The 22,198-nt window shown below is 33.6% G+C and overlaps 3 protein-coding genes and 5 non-coding genes across 8 annotated transcripts; 7 read left to right on the forward strand and 1 right to left on the reverse strand.

Moving 5' to 3' along the window:
• Positions 1-4,144: 4,144 nt before the first annotated feature.
• Positions 4,145-8,589, forward strand: LOC106381982 (ribonucleoside-diphosphate reductase large subunit). The gene is made up of 17 exons (XM_013821928.3): positions 4,145-4,636; positions 4,825-4,886; positions 4,980-5,067; positions 5,150-5,413; positions 5,500-5,740; positions 5,831-5,907; positions 6,005-6,175; positions 6,258-6,350; positions 6,437-6,586; positions 6,671-6,757; positions 6,844-7,008; positions 7,090-7,209; positions 7,315-7,517; positions 7,622-7,771; positions 7,856-8,003; positions 8,118-8,201; positions 8,284-8,589. Exons 1-17 carry the CDS (start codon positions 4,409-4,411, stop codon positions 8,398-8,400), a joined length of 2,448 nt encoding a protein of 815 aa, XP_013677382.2. The 5' UTR covers positions 4,145-4,408; the 3' UTR covers positions 8,401-8,589.
• Positions 8,590-9,260: 671 nt separating this feature from the next.
• Positions 9,261-9,385, forward strand: LOC125584826. The gene has a single exon (XR_007321733.1). It is a non-coding gene; the product is annotated as a small nucleolar RNA SNORD14 (small nucleolar RNA).
• Positions 9,386-9,487: 102 nt separating this feature from the next.
• Positions 9,488-9,591, forward strand: LOC125584931. The gene has a single exon (XR_007321829.1). It is a non-coding gene; the product is annotated as a small nucleolar RNA snoR99 (small nucleolar RNA).
• Positions 9,592-9,617: 26 nt separating this feature from the next.
• LOC125584837 lies at positions 9,618-9,742 on the forward strand. The gene has a single exon (XR_007321744.1). It is a non-coding gene; the product is annotated as a small nucleolar RNA SNORD14 (small nucleolar RNA).
• Positions 9,743-9,797: 55 nt separating this feature from the next.
• On the forward strand, positions 9,798-9,921 carry LOC125584815. Its single transcript, XR_007321723.1, has one exon. It is a non-coding gene; the product is annotated as a small nucleolar RNA SNORD14 (small nucleolar RNA).
• Positions 9,922-9,961: 40 nt separating this feature from the next.
• On the forward strand, positions 9,962-10,086 carry LOC125584848. Its single transcript, XR_007321755.1, has one exon. It is a non-coding gene; the product is annotated as a small nucleolar RNA SNORD14 (small nucleolar RNA).
• Positions 10,087-13,219: 3,133 nt separating this feature from the next.
• On the forward strand, positions 13,220-15,553 carry LOC106381983 (ubiquitin carboxyl-terminal hydrolase 27). The gene is made up of 9 exons (XM_013821929.3): positions 13,220-13,524; positions 13,596-13,722; positions 13,803-13,903; positions 13,970-14,206; positions 14,290-14,361; positions 14,472-14,600; positions 14,686-14,823; positions 14,891-14,953; positions 15,035-15,553. Exons 1-9 carry the CDS (start codon positions 13,267-13,269, stop codon positions 15,371-15,373), a joined length of 1,464 nt encoding a protein of 487 aa, XP_013677383.1. The 5' UTR covers positions 13,220-13,266; the 3' UTR covers positions 15,374-15,553.
• A 3,151-nt stretch (positions 15,554-18,704) lies between these two features.
• LOC106381984 lies at positions 18,705-22,082 on the reverse strand. Its single transcript, XM_048750330.1, has 9 exons — positions 21,890-22,082; positions 21,183-21,301; positions 20,890-21,095; positions 20,557-20,789; positions 20,265-20,481; positions 19,624-20,169; positions 19,414-19,530; positions 19,089-19,258; positions 18,705-18,957 (listed from the first exon to the last, which is right to left on the reverse strand). The coding sequence occupies exons 1-8, from the start codon at positions 22,066-22,068 to the stop codon at positions 19,112-19,114; spliced, it is 1,764 nt and encodes a 587-aa protein (XP_048606287.1). The 5' UTR covers positions 22,069-22,082; the 3' UTR covers positions 18,705-18,957; positions 19,089-19,111.
• Between the last annotated feature and the right edge of the window lie 116 nt (positions 22,083-22,198).

The raw sequence follows: 22,198 nt of genomic DNA on the forward strand, positions 1-22,198 counted from the left end.
CCCGATAGACCCCCGGGTATTTATTGGTAAGTACATAAAATTATTAATTTTAAATTTAAAATCTTTGATCAATTTTTTAACAAATTTGTTATATTTGCAAGTTTGGGGCTAACAACCGGGTTAGCCGGAGCGTTTCAGAGACGATGAAGGGATATTATGACGGCCCTTATCCCAACTGGACCATGACTCCCGATCACGTCAAGACGACGTGGTTTAAATGTTTTGTGGTAATTATATTTACATATTATTAATATTTATATTGTTAATTAAATAATTAATATTTTTTTTCTAATCTTTTAAAATGTTTGTTTTTTCAGCAAAGGTGGAACTGGTCCGTAGGAATCACCGAGAGGGTGAAGAGCGAATTTATTGCAACGGCGAAAACTCATCTTTGCAACACCGTCTCCGATTGGAAGGACAAGTGGGAGATTTACGGCTATGAGGGGAAGCCGAGCGGGCTCACAAAGGAAGCATGGGATGGCCTCATCACCTATTGGAATGAACCCAGCTCCATCCGCAAAGCCAACTCCTGCTCCGCTTTCCGAAGAACGAGGTATAAAGATGGCCATTTGCCCATGGTTCATAGAACCGGCCAAAAACCCCATGCCGGAATTCGTCTCAAAGCTGTAAGTTTTATTTAAATTTATAATTTTCATTATTTTAAACTTGTATTTATTAATTATATTTAATTTATTTATTATTGTTGTTTATTAGTTGGAGAAGACTGGAGTTTTGCCATCTCTCTCGGACTTATTCAAGATGACTCACGCCTCACCAGATGGGGTTTTTGTGGATCCTGCATCCGAGAAACTCTTCAACGCTGTGGCATCTCGGGTTGAAGAGCAAGAGAGGCAACTTACCCAACAGTCTGCAGATGGATTACCCGTCAAGTTGTCAACCGAAGAGGTCGACCGGATCTTCGAGGAGGTAAAATTTAATAATTTTAATTTTTTTTCTTTATTTTATTATTAACTCTAAATACGTTTTTATATATATACATATAGGTGGCTCCTAGAAAGAAGGGAAGGACGGTCGGAATAGGTTCCGTTAACGAAGTTGCAAGGGCGACTTCGTCATACTATTCGAGACGGGACCACGACAACGACCGGATGCAGGCTCGCATGGATACCCAGCAGCAGCGTTTGGACTCTCTCGAGGGTTTGCTGGATGTGATGGCGGTGGGAAATCCAACTTTGCAGAGAGCTTTGGCGGAGAGACGAGCAGCTCTCGGGATGAGCCAGCCGGATCCCGAAGCAGGAACGTCTACAGACCCGAACCCCTCAGCCAACTACTTCGATGACGATGATGTTGGCCTTTAGTTTCCTTTTTTAATTTCTTTTATTTTGTATAAAAAATTTAAATTCTATTTAATTAATGAATTTATAGTTTTTTTTAAAAAAAATTATTTGGTTTCATATTTAATTTTATTTCAAATATTTTAAATTTTAAAATTATTGTTTTATAAAATTTATATAATTATTATAATTAATTAATATTTTAAATATGGAGATGTAAATTCGTTGTAAAATTCCACGTTAAGTCCTCGTAACATTTACGAGGAATTTACATGGAGTAGTTGTAAAGTCCTCATAAAGTTTACATCGACTTTACGTGGAAGCCTTACGTGGCTTTTACAACGAACTATTACGAGGTATTTACATCGCCATTTACGAGGTCATTACGACGAATAGTTTCCTTCCGCTTTACGAGGAAGTGACTTCCTCGTAAACGTAACTAGGACTTTACGACGAAACCTCCGTTACGACGAGCGTTTAACAACGAAACGCGTATCGATGTTAATTCGTCGTAAAGCCCCTATTACGACGAATTTACAACGAATACCGCCCTCGTAAAAAATATGTTTTCTTGTAGTGTATGTATACTGTATAATAACAAATACAAAATTCCGTAACGTCTAACAAGATTGTTATAGTCTACAACTATTATTATTGAATACAGTATGGAATACCATCTAACTATCTATACTCCACGACACTTTGTCATCCTCGGTAGATGACCTACTATACTCTTCTAAATTAAAATCTAATGAAGAGTAATAAATGTTACAATATAAGTTGTTAGCTAATTGAAAAGATATCGTGATAGAATAGGTATTCCTTGTCAAATAACAAAAGTAGATGAATAAATCACAAACATATAATCATATGTTGGAGAGTAATAAAAAAAATTATCGACTAAGTTATATATAATATATTATATACACTTTGGGTTACCATCTAACTAAATCACTATCACTATAGGTTACAAAGTATTCTACAATATATAGTGAGTAAATATTATGTTAAGTGGTAAACAATAGGTTAACGTCGATGAAAAATATTAGACTCTAACCTCCCAACAAAAGATCCAGATCTCTGTCTTCTTCATTCAGACATGCATTGAGCTATAAAGATAATGTATCTTATCTATCTTCAAAAAATAAAACCAGTAGTTTTACGGTTAGGTTTGGAGAGGACAAAACTATTAAAACAAAATGAGAAGATATCACAAACAAATAATGACATAGTGATAGTGATGTTACTTACAAATTAGGAGCAGTTGGGAATCTTGGATGCAAAAACAAGTGTCTCTTCAGTTTTCTGAATTAGATCTAATAATGGCTTCTTTTGATTACTTCTCTGTCTCTCTCTTCTTTCTAGGTCTGAAAATGGAGAATTTAATTTTCAGAGAATTTGAAAAAAAACGTTTTAGTGTGTCTAAGCTCTGATATAAAATCCAACCTAGGATTACGTAGGCTTGTAGAGCCGTAGGGTTTATTTTAGTATTAAAAAATGTACAGTCCATGTAATAGTGATTGGGTCTAAATGATGTATATACACTCTAATTTCTCTATAAAATATATGGTTTAATTTTTGAATATATTGCATTGGAAAATAATAAATTGGACATAACCTTTTATCTAGTGGTCATGTTGTTGTTTTAATAGTATTGATATTTAAAACTATTTTTTTCAAACGTTTTTCAAAAAAATTGTTCGGTTTTCGCTGCTAGTTGGATTTGATATTCGTTTTCGGATATAATACTTTAAGAATTGTTCGAGTATATATGCCAGGTCTAAAAGAGTATGAAACTTTTGATTTTTGGACGATTTTGAGTCGAGTTTTTTGGGTACGAATATTCTTAACTAATTATGTTAAGTAACTATTAAGAAATATAATATGTTACAAACTTTAGAAATAAAGTTTAAAAATAATTTCTGAAATACATATAGCACAAATGTATAGTTATGCAACTTGACATATTTAATATAGTTACCAAAGATTATATTAAATTAAATTAATATTAAACACAAATATGATTACAAAAAATAGTTAAAATATAAAAATCATTTTTAAAAAAAAATTGAAACAAAAAATATACCCGTCTTTTGAAATAGCGGATCAGAATCTAGTTCCTTTTAAACATAAAACCATTATTTTATTAGAAGCATTGCTAACAAAAAAAAAGCATTGCCAACAAAAATAAATCAAATACGTAGGTCCCTATTTTTTGTACGATTGCAATAGAAAAAAGAAGTTGCCGAAAATAAATAGGGAGTTGTAGTTTTCAACTTCAGAACCAAAATGACTGTAAATTTAAAAAATTTGCTGTAGAAAAAAATCTGTAGATTTTTTACTGTAGTTTTAGATTTTATTGTTTTAGGATTTTTAAAAAAGCTCCAAAAAATTGCTCTGCATTTTTGACTCTATAGAACACTTGTACAATACAGCTGTAAGTTATTTCAAGAGCTGTGATTTTGAAATTTTTTTTAAAGTTGATTGATGTGAATTTAGTACTGTATAAATAAATGAGGCTATGGACAACACCTACAACCACTACTAATTACATCCGTACGTTTACAAAAAATAAAGAGTAATATTCATTTTTGAAATATATAAAAATAAATAGTTGGACTATACATTGATTGACCGGTTATGTTGCTGTTTTAATAATATAGTTTACGAAACAAAAAAAAAAGTCAATTGCTACGATTATCTTAAACATCATCTTATAATCTGGGCCCAATGAAACAACGGGCTGTGTAAATCACATTCACGGATCCCCCATGAGCCGGGACCCACATTCAGCGCTTCAAGTTTGTTTTGTTTATCAATTTACCCGCCACTTGACTTCCAAGAGAAGCTCTTACGTTTCCTTATCTCGGAAGCTGGCGGGAAAATCTCAAAACATTCGCGCGGGGCAAAAAAGTCAAAATCAAAGAACAAAAAAAAAAAAAGGCACAAAGAAACCCTAGCGCACCCACCCACTTGCGCTTCTTCCCTCCCTCCCTCCACTCTAATCTATTTAGCACACTGTGCGTGACGTTCCCTCTTCTCTCTCATCATCAGACTCAAACACACACACGCCCACCAACTGTTCGATAGAATTCTTCTGAGAGAGAAGGAAGATGTACGTTGTGAAGCGTGACGGGAGGCAGGAGACTGTCCACTTCGACAAGATCACCGCGCGTCTCAAGAAGCTTAGCTATGGCCTCAGCGTTGACCACTGCGACCCTGTCCTCGTCTCCCAGAAAGTCTGCGCCGGTGTCTACAAAGGCGTCACCACCACTCAACTCGACGAGCTAGCCGCCGAGACCGCCGCTGCTATGACCGCCAATCATCCTGATTACGCCTCCGTTAGTTCTCAATCCCCTTTTTAAAATTTCAATTGGATTATACTAGATTGCATCTTCCTGATTGGATTGTTGATTGACCTGATTGATGTGTACCCAAATAGAGAACTGTAATCAAGCTATTGCGATGCTTAAGCTTTTGATTGTTTTTGATTTAAAGTATTTTGATTGTTTCAATGGTTATGTATCAGTTGGCTGCAAGGATTGCTGTCTCTAATCTCCACAAGAACACTAAGAAGTCGTTTTCCGAGACGTGAGTCTTGTTTTTGATCTTTATTTCTATCTCTCTGGGGCTATCAGTGATTGATATGAGTTGACTTTAATTGATTTTGGGTATCTTCTTCAGGATTAAGGACATGTACAATCATGTCAATGAGAGATCTGGACTTGCTGCTCCTCTAATTGCTGATGATGTGTTTGAGATCATTATGAAGGTATTTTGACACTCAAGTCTTGATTCTATGAGATTTTTTAGATGGAATGTATGCTGAATTGTGTTTTCTTTGGTTGTTTCAGAATGCTACACGTCTAGACAGTGAAATCATTTATGATCGTGATTTTGAATACGACTACTTTGGGTTCAAAACTCTTGAGAGATCACACCTCTTAAAAGTCCATGGGAAAGTGGTTGAGAGACCTCAGCACATGCTCATGAGGGTTTCTGTTGGCATTCACAAAGAAGATATTGATTCCGCAATCAAAACTTACCATTTAATGTCTCAGCGATGGTTTACTCATGCTTCTCCGACTCTCTTCAATTCAGGAACTCCAAGGGCTCAGGTAATATACATATATTTCCGTTTACACTGGAACTCTTATTTGCGTTCTTTTTACTGATGGTCGGTTTGAAATGTTTGGATTTGCAGCTAAGCAGTTGCTTCCTGATCTGCATGAAGGATGATAGCATCGAGGGAATATATGATACCTTGAAAGAGTGTGCTGTTATAAGTAAATCAGCTGGGGGTATCGGTGTTTCAGTTCACAACATCCGTGCAACTGGAAGTTACATTCGTGGCACAAATGGAACATCTAATGGTATTCTTCCAATGCTGCGTGTTTTCAATGATACCGCTCGCTACGTTGACCAAGGAGGAGGCAAGAGAAAGGGTATACATTTCATGGCCTAGTATTATCATGATCGTTTCTGAATTGCTAGTTCAGTTTGTCTTATGTATATTTATTTTGCAATTGGTTAAGGAGCCTTTGCTGTATATCTGGAGCCATGGCATGCTGACATTTTTGAGTTTCTGGAACTCCGGAAGAATCATGGGAAGGTACCCTCGCGAGATCACTCACTTTCCCTACAATATAGTTTGGAAGTTGTTAATTCACTCTCACATTATACTTTATTTTATATTTGTTCTATTCCAGGAAGAACACAGGGCTAGAGACTTGTTTTACGGTCTTTGGATACCGGATCTTTTCATGGAAAGGGTCCAGAGTGATGGGCAGTGGTCACTCTTCTGTCCTAACGAAGCTCCAGGTCTAGCAGATTGTTGGGGTACAGATTTTGAGAGATTGTACACTCAGTATGAAAAAGAGGTGAGTGATTTCATCTTCGGTTATACTACTTCACTTTCAGAATCCATGGATTTGAACCATTTCTGGTTGTTTTTATCTATAGGGTAAGGCTAAGAAAGTTGTCCAGGCACAGCAGCTCTGGTACGAAATCTTGACATCCCAAGTAGAAACAGGGACACCATACATGCTCTTCAAGGTAAGCAACTGTCGTAACTATGTAGCAACTCTGTATAATTATATAACCTCAGCTTCTCACTCTTTCTTTTTGAAAATTTACTGTAGGATTCATGTAACAGGAAAAGCAACCAGCAAAATCTGGGGACCATAAAATCTTCTAATTTATGCACTGAAATCATCGAATACACAAGTCCAACAGAGACTGCTGTGTGCAATCTTGCATCTATTGCTTTACCCCGGTTCGTCAGGGAGAAGGTGAGTTGAAAATGGTGTTTTCGTGTTTGATATTGATTTGTTACTTAGTGCTTGACTCTTGACATTTCTTGCATCTCACAACAGGATGTCCCCTTGGACTCACATCCATCGAAGATCGTAGGCAGTTTGGGCTCAAAGAATCGTTACTTTGATTTTGACAAGCTAGCAGAGGTCAGCGGTTTATTTTAGCTCATTTCGATTAGCTTCCATGTCTGCAATTTTGATGTTGACGTTTTAGCTATATTCTGTATCTTCAGGTGACTGCAACCGTTACTGTAAATCTCAATAAGATTATTGATGTGAATCACTATCCTGTGGAGACCGCCAAAACTTCAAACATGCGTCATAGGCCTATCGGTATTGGTGTACAGGGTCTTGCCGATGCATTTATCCTTCTCGGAATGCCATTTGATTCCCCAGAGGTAAACTTCTAACACAAGCGAATCAAGCTTTCAAAGTAGTTTTGTTCTCTGGTCTGAGCAGCTTTTTTGCAACAATCTCAGGCTCAACAACTGAACAAAGACATATTTGAAACCATATACTACCATGCGCTCAAGTCATCTTCAGAGATTGCTACTAAGGAAGGTACATACGAGACATACCAAGGAAGTCCTGTGAGTAAGGTATGTGTCATAATCTCAACAAGCATTTAAAAAAATATATATGTTCAGCATTGTCATAAGCTCTTGTTGCTAACTGCTTGTTTGGCGTCTGGATGATTTTTGTAGGGTATTCTTCAACCTGACATGTGGAATGTAACTCCTTCTGACCGCTGGGACTGGGCTGCTCTCAGGGATATGATATCAAAGAATGGAATTCGAAATTCTCTTCTAGTAGCACCAATGCCAACTGCTTCAACCAGCCAGATTCTTGGGAACAATGAATGCTTTGAACCGTATACCTCAAATATTTATAGTCGCAGAGTCTTGAGGTATGTCGTTGTTCTACCAAGTAAAATGGCTTCATTAAGTTATGTTTCTTGTTTGCTACACCTACATAAGCTTGCTTAATCATTGGTATTCCTTGTATTTTTAGTGGTGAGTTTGTAGTTGTGAACAAGCATCTTCTCCACGACTTGACTGATATGGGACTCTGGTCTCCTACTCTGAAAAATAAGATAATATATGAGAATGGTTCTGTTATTAACGTCCCGGAGATTCCTGATGAGTTAAAAGCAATTTACAGGTAGAGATTTTGCTCATTCTTTTATGCTCTGGTCACTTTGTGCTGTTCATGTTGTTTAACCTTTTTCTGCAAAAATTGATTCAGGACTGTTTGGGAGATTAAGCAGAGAACAGTGGTTGATATGGCAGTTGATCGTGGATGCTTTATAGATCAAAGCCAAAGTTTGAATATACACATGGACAAACCCAACTTTGCGAAACTCACTTCCTTACACTTCCACACTTGGAAAAAGGTAACAACTTATCTTTATGCTGTACTTAAATCTCAATATTATTGCGAGTAGGAATGTTTCAATATGATTGCATCAATCGATCTCACAAGTGTTATTGTTGTGAATATCAAAAAGGGTTTGAAAACGGGAATGTACTACTTGCGATCACGTGCTGCAGCCGATGCGATAAAGTTTACAGTAGACACAGCAATGCTAAAGGTAAAAACAACCAACACTGGTCTGTCACTGTATGATTCTGTAGTTACCTAGACAGCGAAATTGACATTTGCGTGTGATGCAGGAGAAGCCAGATGTAAGCAAAGAAGATGAAGGAACAGAAGAAGACAATGAGACGAAGATGGCACAGATGGTTTGCTCTTTGACAAACCGTGAGGACTGTCTCTCTTGTGGAAGTTAAAACACAAACAGTAGAGAAGAAACAAAGTTGATCAAACAAGTGTGCTTGCGTCTCTGTTACATTTGTGTTTGATGTGTGTAGTGTTAAGTACAATATAACGTAATCTAGTTTCTCTATAAGATTGTCTTGTTATTCTTGTGTGAAAGTTAAAGTAGTTTCTATAAGAAGTTGCTCTCGTTTTGTTTTTCATAAGATATCTTGATTTGAAGAATTCGACCAAACGAAATAGTCCTACAGTACCTGACAGGCTGACACGGCATTCTATCAATCTTTTTAAAACACTAAATTACCAATATCCAAACCACAAGAATCAACTTCTATCGCCAGGCTGACCAAAAACAACCTACAAGGCTCACTTAGACAGAAAAAAAAAGAGGAGAGCCAACAGGGATAGCCATTCTTATAATTACACTTTTTGCAATTAAAAATTTGTTCAGTAGTTTATGTTCACAATAATTTTTTTTGTTCAACAGTGTTTTCTTATTAACACATGAAAAATAAAAAATTATTTAGTTGTAGGCAAAGATACAAGTGAATGTGTGTTCAGCCCAAAATAATATGGGCCTTATAGAAATCAATATATAGCCCATTACTACTATAACCATCTCGATTGTTCTACGAGGAAAAAGGAAGGAAAAAAGATCGGGTAGATCTGGGCCGTTCCTCGTGTGAGTAAGAAGAAAACCCTAATAATCGGACGCCTCCTCTCTTCTTATATAAATACTTTCATCCTTCTCAAACCTTAAAACCATCGAGTTAGTGTTCCGTCTCTCTTACAAGCCTGTCCGATTTCATCTAGTATGTTCTCGTGTCGTAGTTGTTTTTATGTTGTGCTATAATATAATCCGTTTTTTGAGTTTGGTTAGTGATGATAAATCCAAAGGCTTGTTTCTCAAAACATTCGCAGTGGCCGCCTAAGAGCTTTCGCCTTTCGCCAGGCTTGAGAGTTAATGCTGCTTCTATCCTTCCTTGGATGTCTGAAACTTAGTATTATTATCTTTGATTCTAATTTGCTTTAGTTTTAGTTTTATTACATTTGGGGCTTACTTTAATATTAAGTTCTATTTTAGCAGAATTTAGTTTCTTAGTGCTAATAGGATTGAACAAAGTCCCAAATAGTGTAATCCATCTGTTTCACTTTGTCAGCAGTCTTAATTGGTGTCTTGCTGATCATTTTATGATGGGATATGATTATGATTGCTTAGAATTATATAATTGGTCGATGATGATAAACGTTTAAGGCTTGTTTCTCAAAACATTCGCAGTGGCCGCCTAAGGCTTTCGCCTTTCGCCGGGCTTGAGAGCTTATGATGTTCTTATCCTTCCTTGGATGTCTGAGACCAGTTTTTTAAAACTACTATTTTCTTTTTTTGTTTGCTTGTATTATTGTGATTATCGGTTGATGATGATAAAGGTTAAGGCTTGTTTCTCAAAACATTCGCAGTGGCCGCCTAAAGCTTTCGCCTTTCGCCAGGCTTGAGAGCTAATGCCGCTCATATCCTTCCTTGGATGTCTGAAACCGATTCTTATTCTATGAATGTTGTGTATTAGTTTAATGAAAGATCTATGAGGATAAATGTTAAAGGCTTGTTTCTCGAAACATTCGCAGTGGCCGCCTAAAGCTTTCGCCTTTCGCCGGGCTTGAGAGTTAATGCAGCTCATATCCTTCCTTGGATGTCTGAGATCTTTCATTCACTGTTTGGTTTTGTTGTTAATTGTATATTTCCTACCTGTCTTGTTTGTGTTTTCTCCATTGTGCAGGTATTTTAGGATGTTTGCGTCCTTGCTTTGCAATCTCCATGTATATTAAATCTTAATTAAAACCATTATTTTGAATTCTATAGTTTGTCAATCTAACTTTTCTAAGTTCCAGCTCCATGTATATGTTATGAATTTTCCATAGTTGGTAATGATTACGGATTCATGAGCTTTACAGGTTCACTCAAATTCCATTGTTAGTTACCTGTTTCATTCAAATAATAATGTAAAGCGCCTCCCGGTCCTTCCTTGCATGTCTGATGTTATCCATTTGTTTTTGGAATTATCTAAATTTAAACAACCTGCCAATGATAAAAGATGCAATTACGCTTACAAGATCATGCTGATTCTATCAGCTTCTTCTATCCTCCCTTGCATTGCTGAGATCATTCATTTATTCTCTCTTTCATATCAATTGTGCATATGTATCTTTTGAATATTTGCCATGTTGCCTTTCAAGCTTTTGGACCATATTTGCCATGGTTTCTTGTACTTTTGTAAATTGTACTATAATATTGGCTGATATAATAAAGAAAATTATATCATTCTAAGATGTAAGATCCCAGCTGCAAACTCTCTTGCTCAGAAGAAACATCGTGTCCTTCCCCCACCAAAGAGCAGATCCAATGAAGACTACTCTCTTGCTGGGTCGATGGGGTGTGGGACGCTTCATCCCATTGTGGAGGTTTTGGCTGGATAATCAAAGTTCCTGACAACACAACCGTGTTTAAAGACAGCCGCCAGATCGTTTGTGGGCTCAGCCCTCATCGCTGAAGCAATAGAAGTAAAGCAAGCTCTCAGAGCGGCGGCAGTCATGGGGCTTTCAAATCTCAACCTATTTTCGGATTCCCTCGTAATAGGGTCTGATTTGAACGAGATCGCGGGTTTCCTTTGTGACATTTGGAACCTTGTCTCTCTCTTCAATCATCTATCCTTTTTTCATGTTTCTCGTACTAGTAATGTATTGGTAGACTCTAGCAAAATCAGTTCTGGCAAAAGCTGATTTCAGACATTACTCTATTTGGGGTTCAGTAGTTTATTAATGAGATCTCATTTTCTGATCGATAAAAAAAAAAGATCTCATCTCCTTGTTGATACTGTATCTATAATAATCTCATATATATTAATATAAAAACATTTAAAAAGTTATTACAGGTAGTTTGTACTAATTAAAAAAAATATCATGCTGAGTTGTTGCGTAATTGGAATGCAAATTTTGTTTACGTGGCAGCTCGAGAATCAATTGAGAATTTTGTTAGTCCAAAATTAAATTGCTAGAAAATGTTATATTATATATTATATCCATTATAAATCATTTATTTATCAAATTGAAATTATTATATATTATTTCCTTAAATAAAACCTACGGAATTACCTAATGTGATTAAGATATATATGACAATTAATGATTTTAAATAATAAAGATTTGCTAACAATATGTATATTTGGTATCATTTTTGTTTAATCAGTTATTATTAAAATAATTACAGAATTCCATTAATCATAGAATAAAAATTTAGATTTTTTTTTGTATATGTTGTATTTTAAATTTTTTAAAACGAGTATAAATTACTAAATTGTTAAAAGTCTCACATAAACATTTATGATCGAGGTTTAATTTTTTTTCTATAATAAGATACAATGATTATAAAATCACATGAACAAATAATTTTATTTTCAATAGGTGTTTATGTCATATCGTTTAAATTAAACTATACATCATATGAAAATACATATTTATATTTTGATATCTGCGTTGAACATATTTGAAAAGTTAATATTTTAATTTTGAAATCTTCAATTTTTTTTAAATGATTATAAATTATTGAAACCACTAAACATTCTACATTTAAAAAAATCGTTGGTATAAAATTTTGTTATACATATATGCAAATAATCATAAAATCATATGAGTAGAAACCTCATTTAATAAATATTCATACTAAAAGTATACTATATATCTTTGTTAATATTATTTAAATTTAATTATATATCATATACGATAGATAAAATTGATTTTTTTGATTTATTTACCCTATAATGATTGCAAATAAACAAGAGCGGTCGTTTGATTTATATGTGGACGCCAATTTATTACATAATAGTATATGATTTCTTAGATATTTAATATATAATTATTATTTTATTATTTCATAATATGCAGAAAAACATAAAATAAGTAATAAATATTTTATATTTATTCTGCACAAGGCGCGGATCTTAACCTAAGTATATATCTCTTTAATAATTTCAAATCTTAAACATTTTCTAAACTTTAGGCCAAAACAAAATAACAAAATGAGAATAAACTCAACAATTAATATTTATATCGAACAATAACCAAAATGAAAAACGACACAAAAATGAGAAAAATATTGAAGATATATATGATTGGCACGTGAATGTAAATTTCTCATGACCATAATTTATTTTTAAATTGATAAATCATGATATAAAACCAAACTGACATAGTTTCATTGTAACCAAATAGTAGGCATCAGATTTTTCGGCCTAAACGTTAAATTCTCATGCGATAAGTGATTTTTTGACCTAAAATATTTTTATAAATGAGATCAACTCATCGGTAAACAAATTATGTAATTAACAAAAAAGTTTTTAAAAAATTGTTTAAGGGCCAAAAATATTAATTCGATCAAAAATATAAATTTTATTTTCCCATACGATATTTTTTAAATAATTTTTATATAAATTTACTATGCGTAAGACGAACCTATTATCCTATCCTAGTACTAATAAAAAAAAACAATCACCTAACTTTTTTTCAATGAAATTTTAATTGTCGACAAGATTAATTTTGCTTTCATGTGTCATTGTCAAAAGGTTGAATGTTATCGTTTACCTATAAATTTTTACTCAAAATTCTAAATAATAAAGCTTTCAAATCATTCACTCGAATTAAACCCTTTAACAAAAAAAAAACAAAATAAAAAAATCACTTGAATTAACCCGGACTTTATTTTTTCACTTGACGTTTTACCTTTATCAAAACCTTCCAGACGACTTAAAGGGTTTTAGGTTCTCAAACGACTAGGAGCCTAGAAGACAGTAGACGCGATTTAATATCCCTCTCTCGCTTACAATTAGACAATGGTTCCCCGTAGAGTTTCCGACACAAAGGCGATTGTCCGTATCCTCACCCAAACATTTAGGGCTTCGCACTTGTCCGTCGCCTCTCTACTCGGAGTAGCTGGTTTCTTATACGCCCTGAAGTCGGGTAGATTCCGCAACCTAAATCTCTTATTCTCTGGTACAAGACAAGGCGACGAAGATGATGATGATGATGCTATTCTCGTACCGGGCCTTCAAAATCTCGGCAACAATTGCTTCCTCAACGTCATCCTTCAGGTACTCGAATAGTATTTGATTATGGACTCTTCCATCTTTTGTGTAATCTTTTGAATTTGACCTTTAAACAGGCTCTCGCGAGCTGCAAAGACTTTCGGAGTTATCTTCAATGGGTTATAGATGATGCGAGTGAAACTGTCTCAGGACAAGAAGATGAACAGTTCCCTCTTACGCTTGCTTTGTCTGATTTATTACAAGGTTTGTCTCTCTCTCTCTCTCTCTTTATCTTTTGAGTTAGAAAATGGTATTAACTGACGGTTAATTAATCTAACCGCCAGAGCTCTGCACTGTTGGAAGAAGACAATCTGTATCTAGCCCTCGTCAAGTCATGTTGGCATTGACTCATTACGTCAGAAACTTCAATTTGACATGTCAACAGGTGCTAAAAATACTTGAGTTTGATCATACTTAGTCTGTAAGCTAAAGATCTTGTTTGAAACATTAGGACGCAGCAGAAGCTCTTCTTCATCTTATCTCTTCTTTGCAAGAAGAGATTGTTGTTTGTTATCGTCCTACCAAAACTAGTAATCTTTCGGATATAATGTTTTCTCGCAACTTGAGGATGGTTGCTGCGCCTAGTGAAGAAGGTCTCAATGATTTGAAGAGATGGCACAAACATTTGCGTGGACCGTTCGATGGGATTCTTGGTAGTACGTTGATGTGTCGAACTTGTTCTTCTCAGGTGATTTTGGCTTTTTATTATTAGATAATCTCAGTCTCACCCTTTTTATATTCTCTTAATATTTTTCTTGGATTTTTTTGTAGATTTCGTTGGAGTTTCAGTTTTTTCATACGTTGCCTCTTTCTCCTCTGCTATATAGTGGTAGTTCCAACATTGTATGTGTTACGGAAGGTCCATCTCTTCATTGTTTTTGTTACCATTTTTGTGGAATTTAAAACTTCTCCAGAAAGAACATTTCTCAAGTTTTTTTTGGGTTTGCTCATAGGTGTTGGGATGCACTTTGGAGAATTGCTTGAAGAAGTTTCTTGGCGCTGAGAAAGTTGAAAACTACTTCTGCCATAGATGCTGGCATGTTGCTGCTGTGAAATATTTATCTGCGATGCGAGCAACTGAGGTAAATTAATCTCTATTGAACCTTATTGAAACATGCTTCACGACTCTACCTGACTCGTCTTCACTTTGAAAAATGGTTTAATCAGACAGATATCGAAAAGATCAAGAACTGTGGTGGAGACGACCAATGTGACTGTAAAGCTTCTCATCATCTACAGAGAATGCCATGGTCAAACAGCTATTCCTTTATATTAAAGCAATTAACCATCGCCCGTTTCCCAAAGGTACCTGCTTATTGAAACTAAACTCTGAAATTTAAGTATGAAGCCTGAGAGAGTTGAATTGTTACAGCTTCTATGCATTCAAGTGCAACGTGCTTCATTGAACATGTTTGGAGAGTCGGTCAAGCTATCGGTAGAGACCCTTTGCCTCTCTACATGAGTCCTATTTACTACTACTACTAGTTGTGTTCTAATCTTAGTTTATGAATTATAGGGACATATTGCCTTCCCGCTTGTCCTGGACCTCTCCTTATTTTCACCGTCTTCAATAGGATTAAACATAGAAAAGAATGATATGTCACAGTACTTAAATCCAGAAGCATCATCAAGAAACCATGGTGGCATGTATAGGCTTGTGACAGTGGTGGAACATTTTGGTATGACCGGAAGCGGACACTATACTGTTTATAGAAGTGTGAGAGTGGCATCACAAGAAGAAGAAGATTGTGAGGAATTGAGGTGGTTTAGTATATCTGATTCAGAAGTTGGCAGAGTATCGGAGAGTGATGTTCTTGGTGCTGAAGCTAGCTTGCTCTTCTATGAGAAGCTTTAATCAAAAAGACAGTTTTGGTTATTCATTTGGATTGAGTATTGATTCTTGTGTTTCCAAGTTTATTTTTTTGTGAACTTGACGTAGTGAATATTAATACAACTAGTGGTTGAAGAGTTTTTCTTTATGTAACATGAGTTTATGAATTCTCATTTAGTCTATAACACTCATGTAGTACTTTCATTTTTTTTTACTTTTTTTTGAAAGATAAGATGATAAAGTAAACTGAAAATAAAAGTTGAGTTTTTCATCCAATAGCTCTTTTTTTCAGAACATTTCAAATATATTTTGTTTATCATAATGAGCTGATCAACCTAATGTTCATTTAGTTATGTGGTGTGGATAGAGTAAAAGATTAAATAATTAGTGGGTGAAATTGTTTTTTCGACTAACTTGTATTTATGGATTCCCATGTAGCCAAACAATCCACTAATGTATTAACACTGATTTAGTTATGGAATGGTGTTACACTATCTCTTATATATTAATTGACAAACATTACAACATTGTTTTATAGCCACGTGTCAGCTTGATAATGAAATTCAGAATTATTAGAGAAATAGGCTGGTTCATCTTAATTTATATTATACTTTTTATTAAACTAACTATTAAATTGATAAATAGTGTACAAAAGAATGTTCTCTCACTTTCCTTAAATAAAAGCTACAGAATTGCCCTATATGATTAACGTATATATGACAATTAATGATTATGAATAATAAATATTTGATAATAATTTTTGTATCTTAGCTCTTTTTTGTGTAATTTTATATTATTAAAAGATATTAAACAACCACATTAACCGTATAATAAAAAAATTAAAATTTTCTTATATGTTATATTTTGAGTTTTTAAAACGAGTATAAATTACTAAAAACGTTAAATGTCTCACACTAAAATTTTTTGATCAATTGTTTAATTTTTTTGGTAATAATAAGATATAAATGATCATAAATCGTATGAATATGAAATCTTATTTACTAGACATTAATATTATATATTAATAAAGATTAAAATTAAACTATATAACTTAGAAAAATACATAAATATGATAATTTCTAAATTTGTACTGAAAAATATTGAAATCTTAATATTTTAATTTTGAAATTTGCATTCAAAAAATCGCACATTATAAATTTTGTGTTTATCATATGAATATGAATTCTTAATAATAAATATTTATATTAAAATATATTATATATATGTCCATGTCATTGAAATTTAGTTATATACCATATAAAATAAATAAAATGATTGCTTTAATTTATTTACCAAATAAGTATCGTAAAAAAAAGATGTATTGTTTTGATTTATGTCTTTACTCTAATTTAGTTATATACATAATACATAAATGAATACAAATAAATAATAATAGAAAAAATTATTATTATATATAACATTCATCCCGCGCAATTGCGCGGATCTCAATCTAGTTATTATTGAAACCAAACCATCCTTTATGTTTTGTATACAATTGATATTTTATAATATGTGATCCTTCATTAGAATGGCAATCCACAGCCAAAATTCAAAAACATTCTCGTTTGTGTGTATCACTTTCGATAACATTATTCATTAGTCCAAAAATATATGAATCCTGTAATCAGGTAATGCCAAATAAATTAATTATATATGCTTCAATATCTTAAATGCAAAAAAAAGAGAGGATATAATAACTTTGTTATTTATACTATTATTTGAAAAGTGATTTTGCTTACGTGTCATGTTCTCCATGATTTTAGGCATTTGACTTATTCTATAATTAAAACGAATTTTATATTAATAATATTATATTGTATTTCATATTACCTAATTGATTATAAATTAATATGATAAATGATCAAAAAAAAAAATTCTATACTATAAATCTTATACATATTATTTTGTTGTTATCTGAAATAATATTTTTATTATAAAACATTAAGATATAAAGAAATTATAATTAAATATTAATCAATAAAAAATATTTTTATAAAATATTTCAAATATATAAGTGCTTTTAAAAGTTTATTATATAATTAAAATGAATTATTATTTTAATAATATTGGATTATATTTTATTTTACTAAATTGATTATAAATTAATATAATAAATTATCAAAATTATAAAAAAAAATTAAATAAGATAATTTTTTATATATATATTTTGTTGTTATCTGGAAAATAATTTTTTTTATTATAAGAGATTAATACATAGAACAATTTCTAATTAAATATTAATCAATCAAAAACTGATTTTGTTTGTGTGTCGTATTCTCCATGATTTTAGATATTTTTGCTTAATATATAATTTAAAAGAATTGTATATTAATAATAATAGATTATATGTTATATTAGCTAATTGATTATAAACAAATATGATAAAATCATCAAAATAAAAACATATATTTTTTAAAAATAAAATAAGATAATTCTTATATATATATATATATATATATATATTTTGTTGTTATCTGGAAATATTTTTTTATTATAAAACATTAAGATATAGAACCATTTATAATTAAATACTAATATATCAAAAATATTTATATAAAATATTTTCAAAAATATTTCTAATATATAAGTGCTTTAAAAAAATTATCACAGTAATAAACATATATATTTTGATGGAAATATTTATCATATATATATATATATATATTTGATGTTTGATTTAAACTTTTTGTTAAATCATTAATAATTATTTATTATATTAGTTTTTGAATTGATAAGACATAAACCAAAAATTATTCGTAAGAAGATAATGTCCGCACATGCGGGCAAAACACCTAGTTTAACATATACAATAGAAGCATGGACGTGGGAGACTTCAGAATAAATGTTAATTACCTTGTTTTATGATGTAAAATGTTATATTTAAAAATCACAAAAATTAAAAGACTTTCAGTTTCAGTAACTCTAAGGGATGAATGGCATAAATTGTGACCAAGGAACGACGAAGAACAATACATTCCCTAATGTTCTTAAAAAAAATCACCATTCACAAGAAATTATTTTTCTCTCTAATTCCCTTTCATTCATTTTTCGGTACAGAAATAAAGAACAAAATCATTCCTTCTAAAATTTGAGAAGGAATATCCGTTCATTTTCGTTCATTTTCTATTAATTCCTCTTGTTTACAGAATGTTCACCAGTTAACCCTAAGATTTTTAGGATTTATAAGTTTGTTTATAAATATATAGCCAAACTTTTCAACTGTTAAAATTTAAGATTTTTAGGTTGACTTTTAACTTTACTGAAAGCTTTTCTCTAGCAAACATCAATAAAATATAGATTAAAAATGATTTAACCAAACTTTAAAAAAAACTCTTAACAGTTGATAAGCTTTCAGTAAAGTTAAAAGTCAACCTAAAATCTTAGAATATCTTACAATTTGGAAAATCAAAAACCTTATAAAATTAAACAGAGATAATTTTCTCTTTGGTTCTAATTTCAGATAACAAATTTATACTATATTTTGTTATTTTCCATTTTCTTCTATAAAAAAAGGAATTGTGTCTGTGCCATATATGTCAAAATTTACATGAAAGGAACGAATAGGAATGTAACATCCCCCTCCCTGCTCGCGTTCTTATGAAAGATTCCTGTATGAAAAAGAACAAAAAAAATGAGTTACTAGACATGTAACGACCAAAGAGTGTTACTAGAAATGCAAGCAAGTTCAGGGTTTTTTAGGCCGTAATCTTTGCTGTTTATTGATTTTGTTTTACTTTACCTGTGGATTCAATGTAATGAGCTTCAATGCTTTTGAAGCTTTATTTTTTCTTCTGAAGATTCCACTTCCCGTAGATCTTTTACCGCAGCACCAAAGCTTACGCTGTCCGCATTTGTAAACTTTCGGGACGACAAAGATAAGCCAAAATCAAATGGACCTCGTGAGTCAGCCTGCATTTAAGAAAATCAGAAATTATTTACTCCGGAATCCAAACTGTAGTTTTAACCTAACATGTTTGATTAATGCGAGTCTTCCATTTAAGTATTTAATTACAGCAAACAAAGCAGAGAGAGAGAGAGACCAGACAGTTAGAAATCTCACTTACCCACTTGATTCCTGAAAATCCAAGGCTGCTGTCCTGATTAAACACCCCTGAACCAAACAACCCTTTTGCAGGTTTCGATTCATCTTTCTGTTGCTGCTCCTCAGTTTCTTCACTTACCTGACAGAACTCAAACCACATAATCACGAGTTGCAAGTTATAAACTAGTCAGAAATGAATACTGAAAAAATTAAAACATGGGAAAGCTTTAACCTGCTCAAGAACCTTGGGTGAGGTTGTAGTGCGCTTTCGGAATGAAAATGCATGGCATGTGTCTTCTGCGTCGAGTATAGACGAATGTGACACCTCGGGGGGAGGGGGTGCATGACATGGACCTCGAGGCTGATCTGTTGTTTGGTTCACAAGGAATGCATCTAATGAATCAGAGATTAGAGGTAATGGTTGTTGTGAGGTAGCTCCCCTGGTCTCCCATGTTTTGTTACTCCCCTCTCCTCGTGATGATGCTTCGGAAAGAAAGGCTCCAATGCTAACACTTGGCTGCTGATTACCGTTATGATTATGAGTTGATTCTTCTTTACCGCGTCTGCCTTGTAAAGATGCCTCGGAAAACAGACCTCCAATGCTTATGTTTGTAAGATTTTCGTCCCAGAGAGTTGGGTTCGCGTTTGAATTTTTAGAACCGTTTCCGAAGTTCCCCTTCAAAGATACTTCGGAAAGTAAGCCGCCAATACTTAAGCTTGTTAAACCATCATCCCATTGAAAAAATGTTGGTCCAGATCCGTTATTCATCTTCTTCTCCTGGTTAAACAAAAGTTGTCAAGATGTATACCATGATTATAAGATTTGAGTCCAAAAACAAGAGAAAAAAACAAAACTATTTTTACAAAGCATACCGCTGCTGACTCGACTGGTCCATCAGGTGGAGTGTGTTCAGAGAGAGGCGGGTCAGTCACTTGAGTTAGGCTATCTAAACCAAACATCTGCTTTCCATTCTCTCTTCTGTTATTGAAGATGTTCTGAGGTTCTACATTTGGAAAAGAAGTGATACCCGGAGTTGATGGAGATGGCGGTTCATCTGTTTTATTACAAGTCTCAGAGGACCATCCATACCTAAACGAAATAAACACTCATAAGACGCGGCTATGCTTATAAAGATGCGTTGAAAGGTATAATAGAGATGCAAACCTTAAGCGGAATAGGGATGGAGCTCCAATGGCCACATAGACATCCCTTATCGTAATGCTGCTGTTTGCTGTCCATTTAGGAGCAGAAGGGAGTCTCGATTGATCAAATGGGTACAAGGTGGGATCTCCCCGAGCAATCTCTGAGCTGCCCCACTTACTGTGAATGTGTTGAAGCACTGAAGAAACCTTCTTCCGTGAGCTAAGAGTGAGTTCCAAATATGGGTGAAAGCCATCCTTGCAAAGTTTCAAAAAACAAACAAAATTAGAAAAACATCCACCAGAATGTGTATACTTATTAAGTCCATGTCTTGTAGTCAGATCTTAGACTTTTTACCTTTTCTAATCCTTGACGTGTATGAACATCCAAGGGAAAGAGCTGCAACTTCATTTTTCCACAAAGTCTAACATCTTTGTCCGAATGGAGAGCAAGAACAGGTACTTGTTGAGCTCCGTCTTTGGTATTCATTATTAACCTTTGAACTTGGGAGGATGGAGAATCAGAAGGGGACTTCCTCTTCTCTCTTTTACTATTATGCTTTCCTAAAACAATGCCAACAAATCCTTGATAAGAAGATAAAAAACAATACAAGTCTGTCATCCTTTTGGTAAGAATAATTTTAAAATTACCAGACTCGTTGACTTTCTTAGTAGTTGTTTTCATACACTTATTGGCTCTGGTGAATTTTCCTCTGGCTTTGATCTCCTTTGAGGATTCAGTTGAACTCTCAGTCTTCTTTCTAGCCATTCTGGAAACAATCAAAACTCAAAGAGTCAAAATCATCCCGTTCATTTAAAACCTAAATGCCTCGCAGAGATCTAGATTCATCCACAACGGAACTAATCTTTATCAACATGTTCATATAAGCACATAATTACAATCAAAATCAATTCATAATTGTTAACAAACACAGTCAAATCAAATCGTCACGTTCTTCAGTAGCAAAACCTCCCCGATTACACAGGATCCAAACCTAGAAATTCAAATCTCCACTTAATCCACCACCGAACGAATCTCCGGAGATAATTAAATTCGAAATTAAGATTAACAACACACACTTATTATGGTCAAATAAGATCTTTCTAATCGGAACCCTAGAAATCCAGAGCTCGATGATCCAACCGAACGAAAATCTCAGAATCCTTAATAACATGTAAAAATCAATTAGGCATGAAGAAATTCAAATTCGTAACCAGATATAACAAGCTAGAGCATGAGAATTATTACGGTAACGTCTCAAAATCAATCAACAGATGAACGATCGGTGGAGAAAAGTCAAAATAAAACAAAAAATCGGGAATTAAAAAGTATCTGAGAGGTCGACACAGTCACAAACCTCATCTGTTGTCGAATCTGAGACGCGAGAGAGAGCTTATTGAAGGAGAATACGATGGAGCTGTCAGACGAAGACCTTCGAGAAGAGGCGATCGGCAAAAAAGAATCCCCGAGAGCAGCAGGGAGTGGAAAAAAGTAAGGCGGGAATGAAAATGTTGAAAATAAAATTCCTCCCTCCATTGCTTTTTCTATTACCATCAAAACGATATTCAGAGGTTGGTTTGTTTATATGGGCCAAATGTGTGGCCCGTTAATTAAAATCTTAGTCCACCAGCTTCAATCTTAATTAACAGAGTGGCATGTTTTTTAT

The sequence above is a fragment of the Brassica napus genome, chromosome C3 (genome assembly GCF_020379485.1).
Source record: "Brassica napus cultivar Da-Ae chromosome C3, Da-Ae, whole genome shotgun sequence".
NCBI lineage: Eukaryota > Viridiplantae > Streptophyta > Magnoliopsida > Brassicales > Brassicaceae > Brassica > Brassica napus.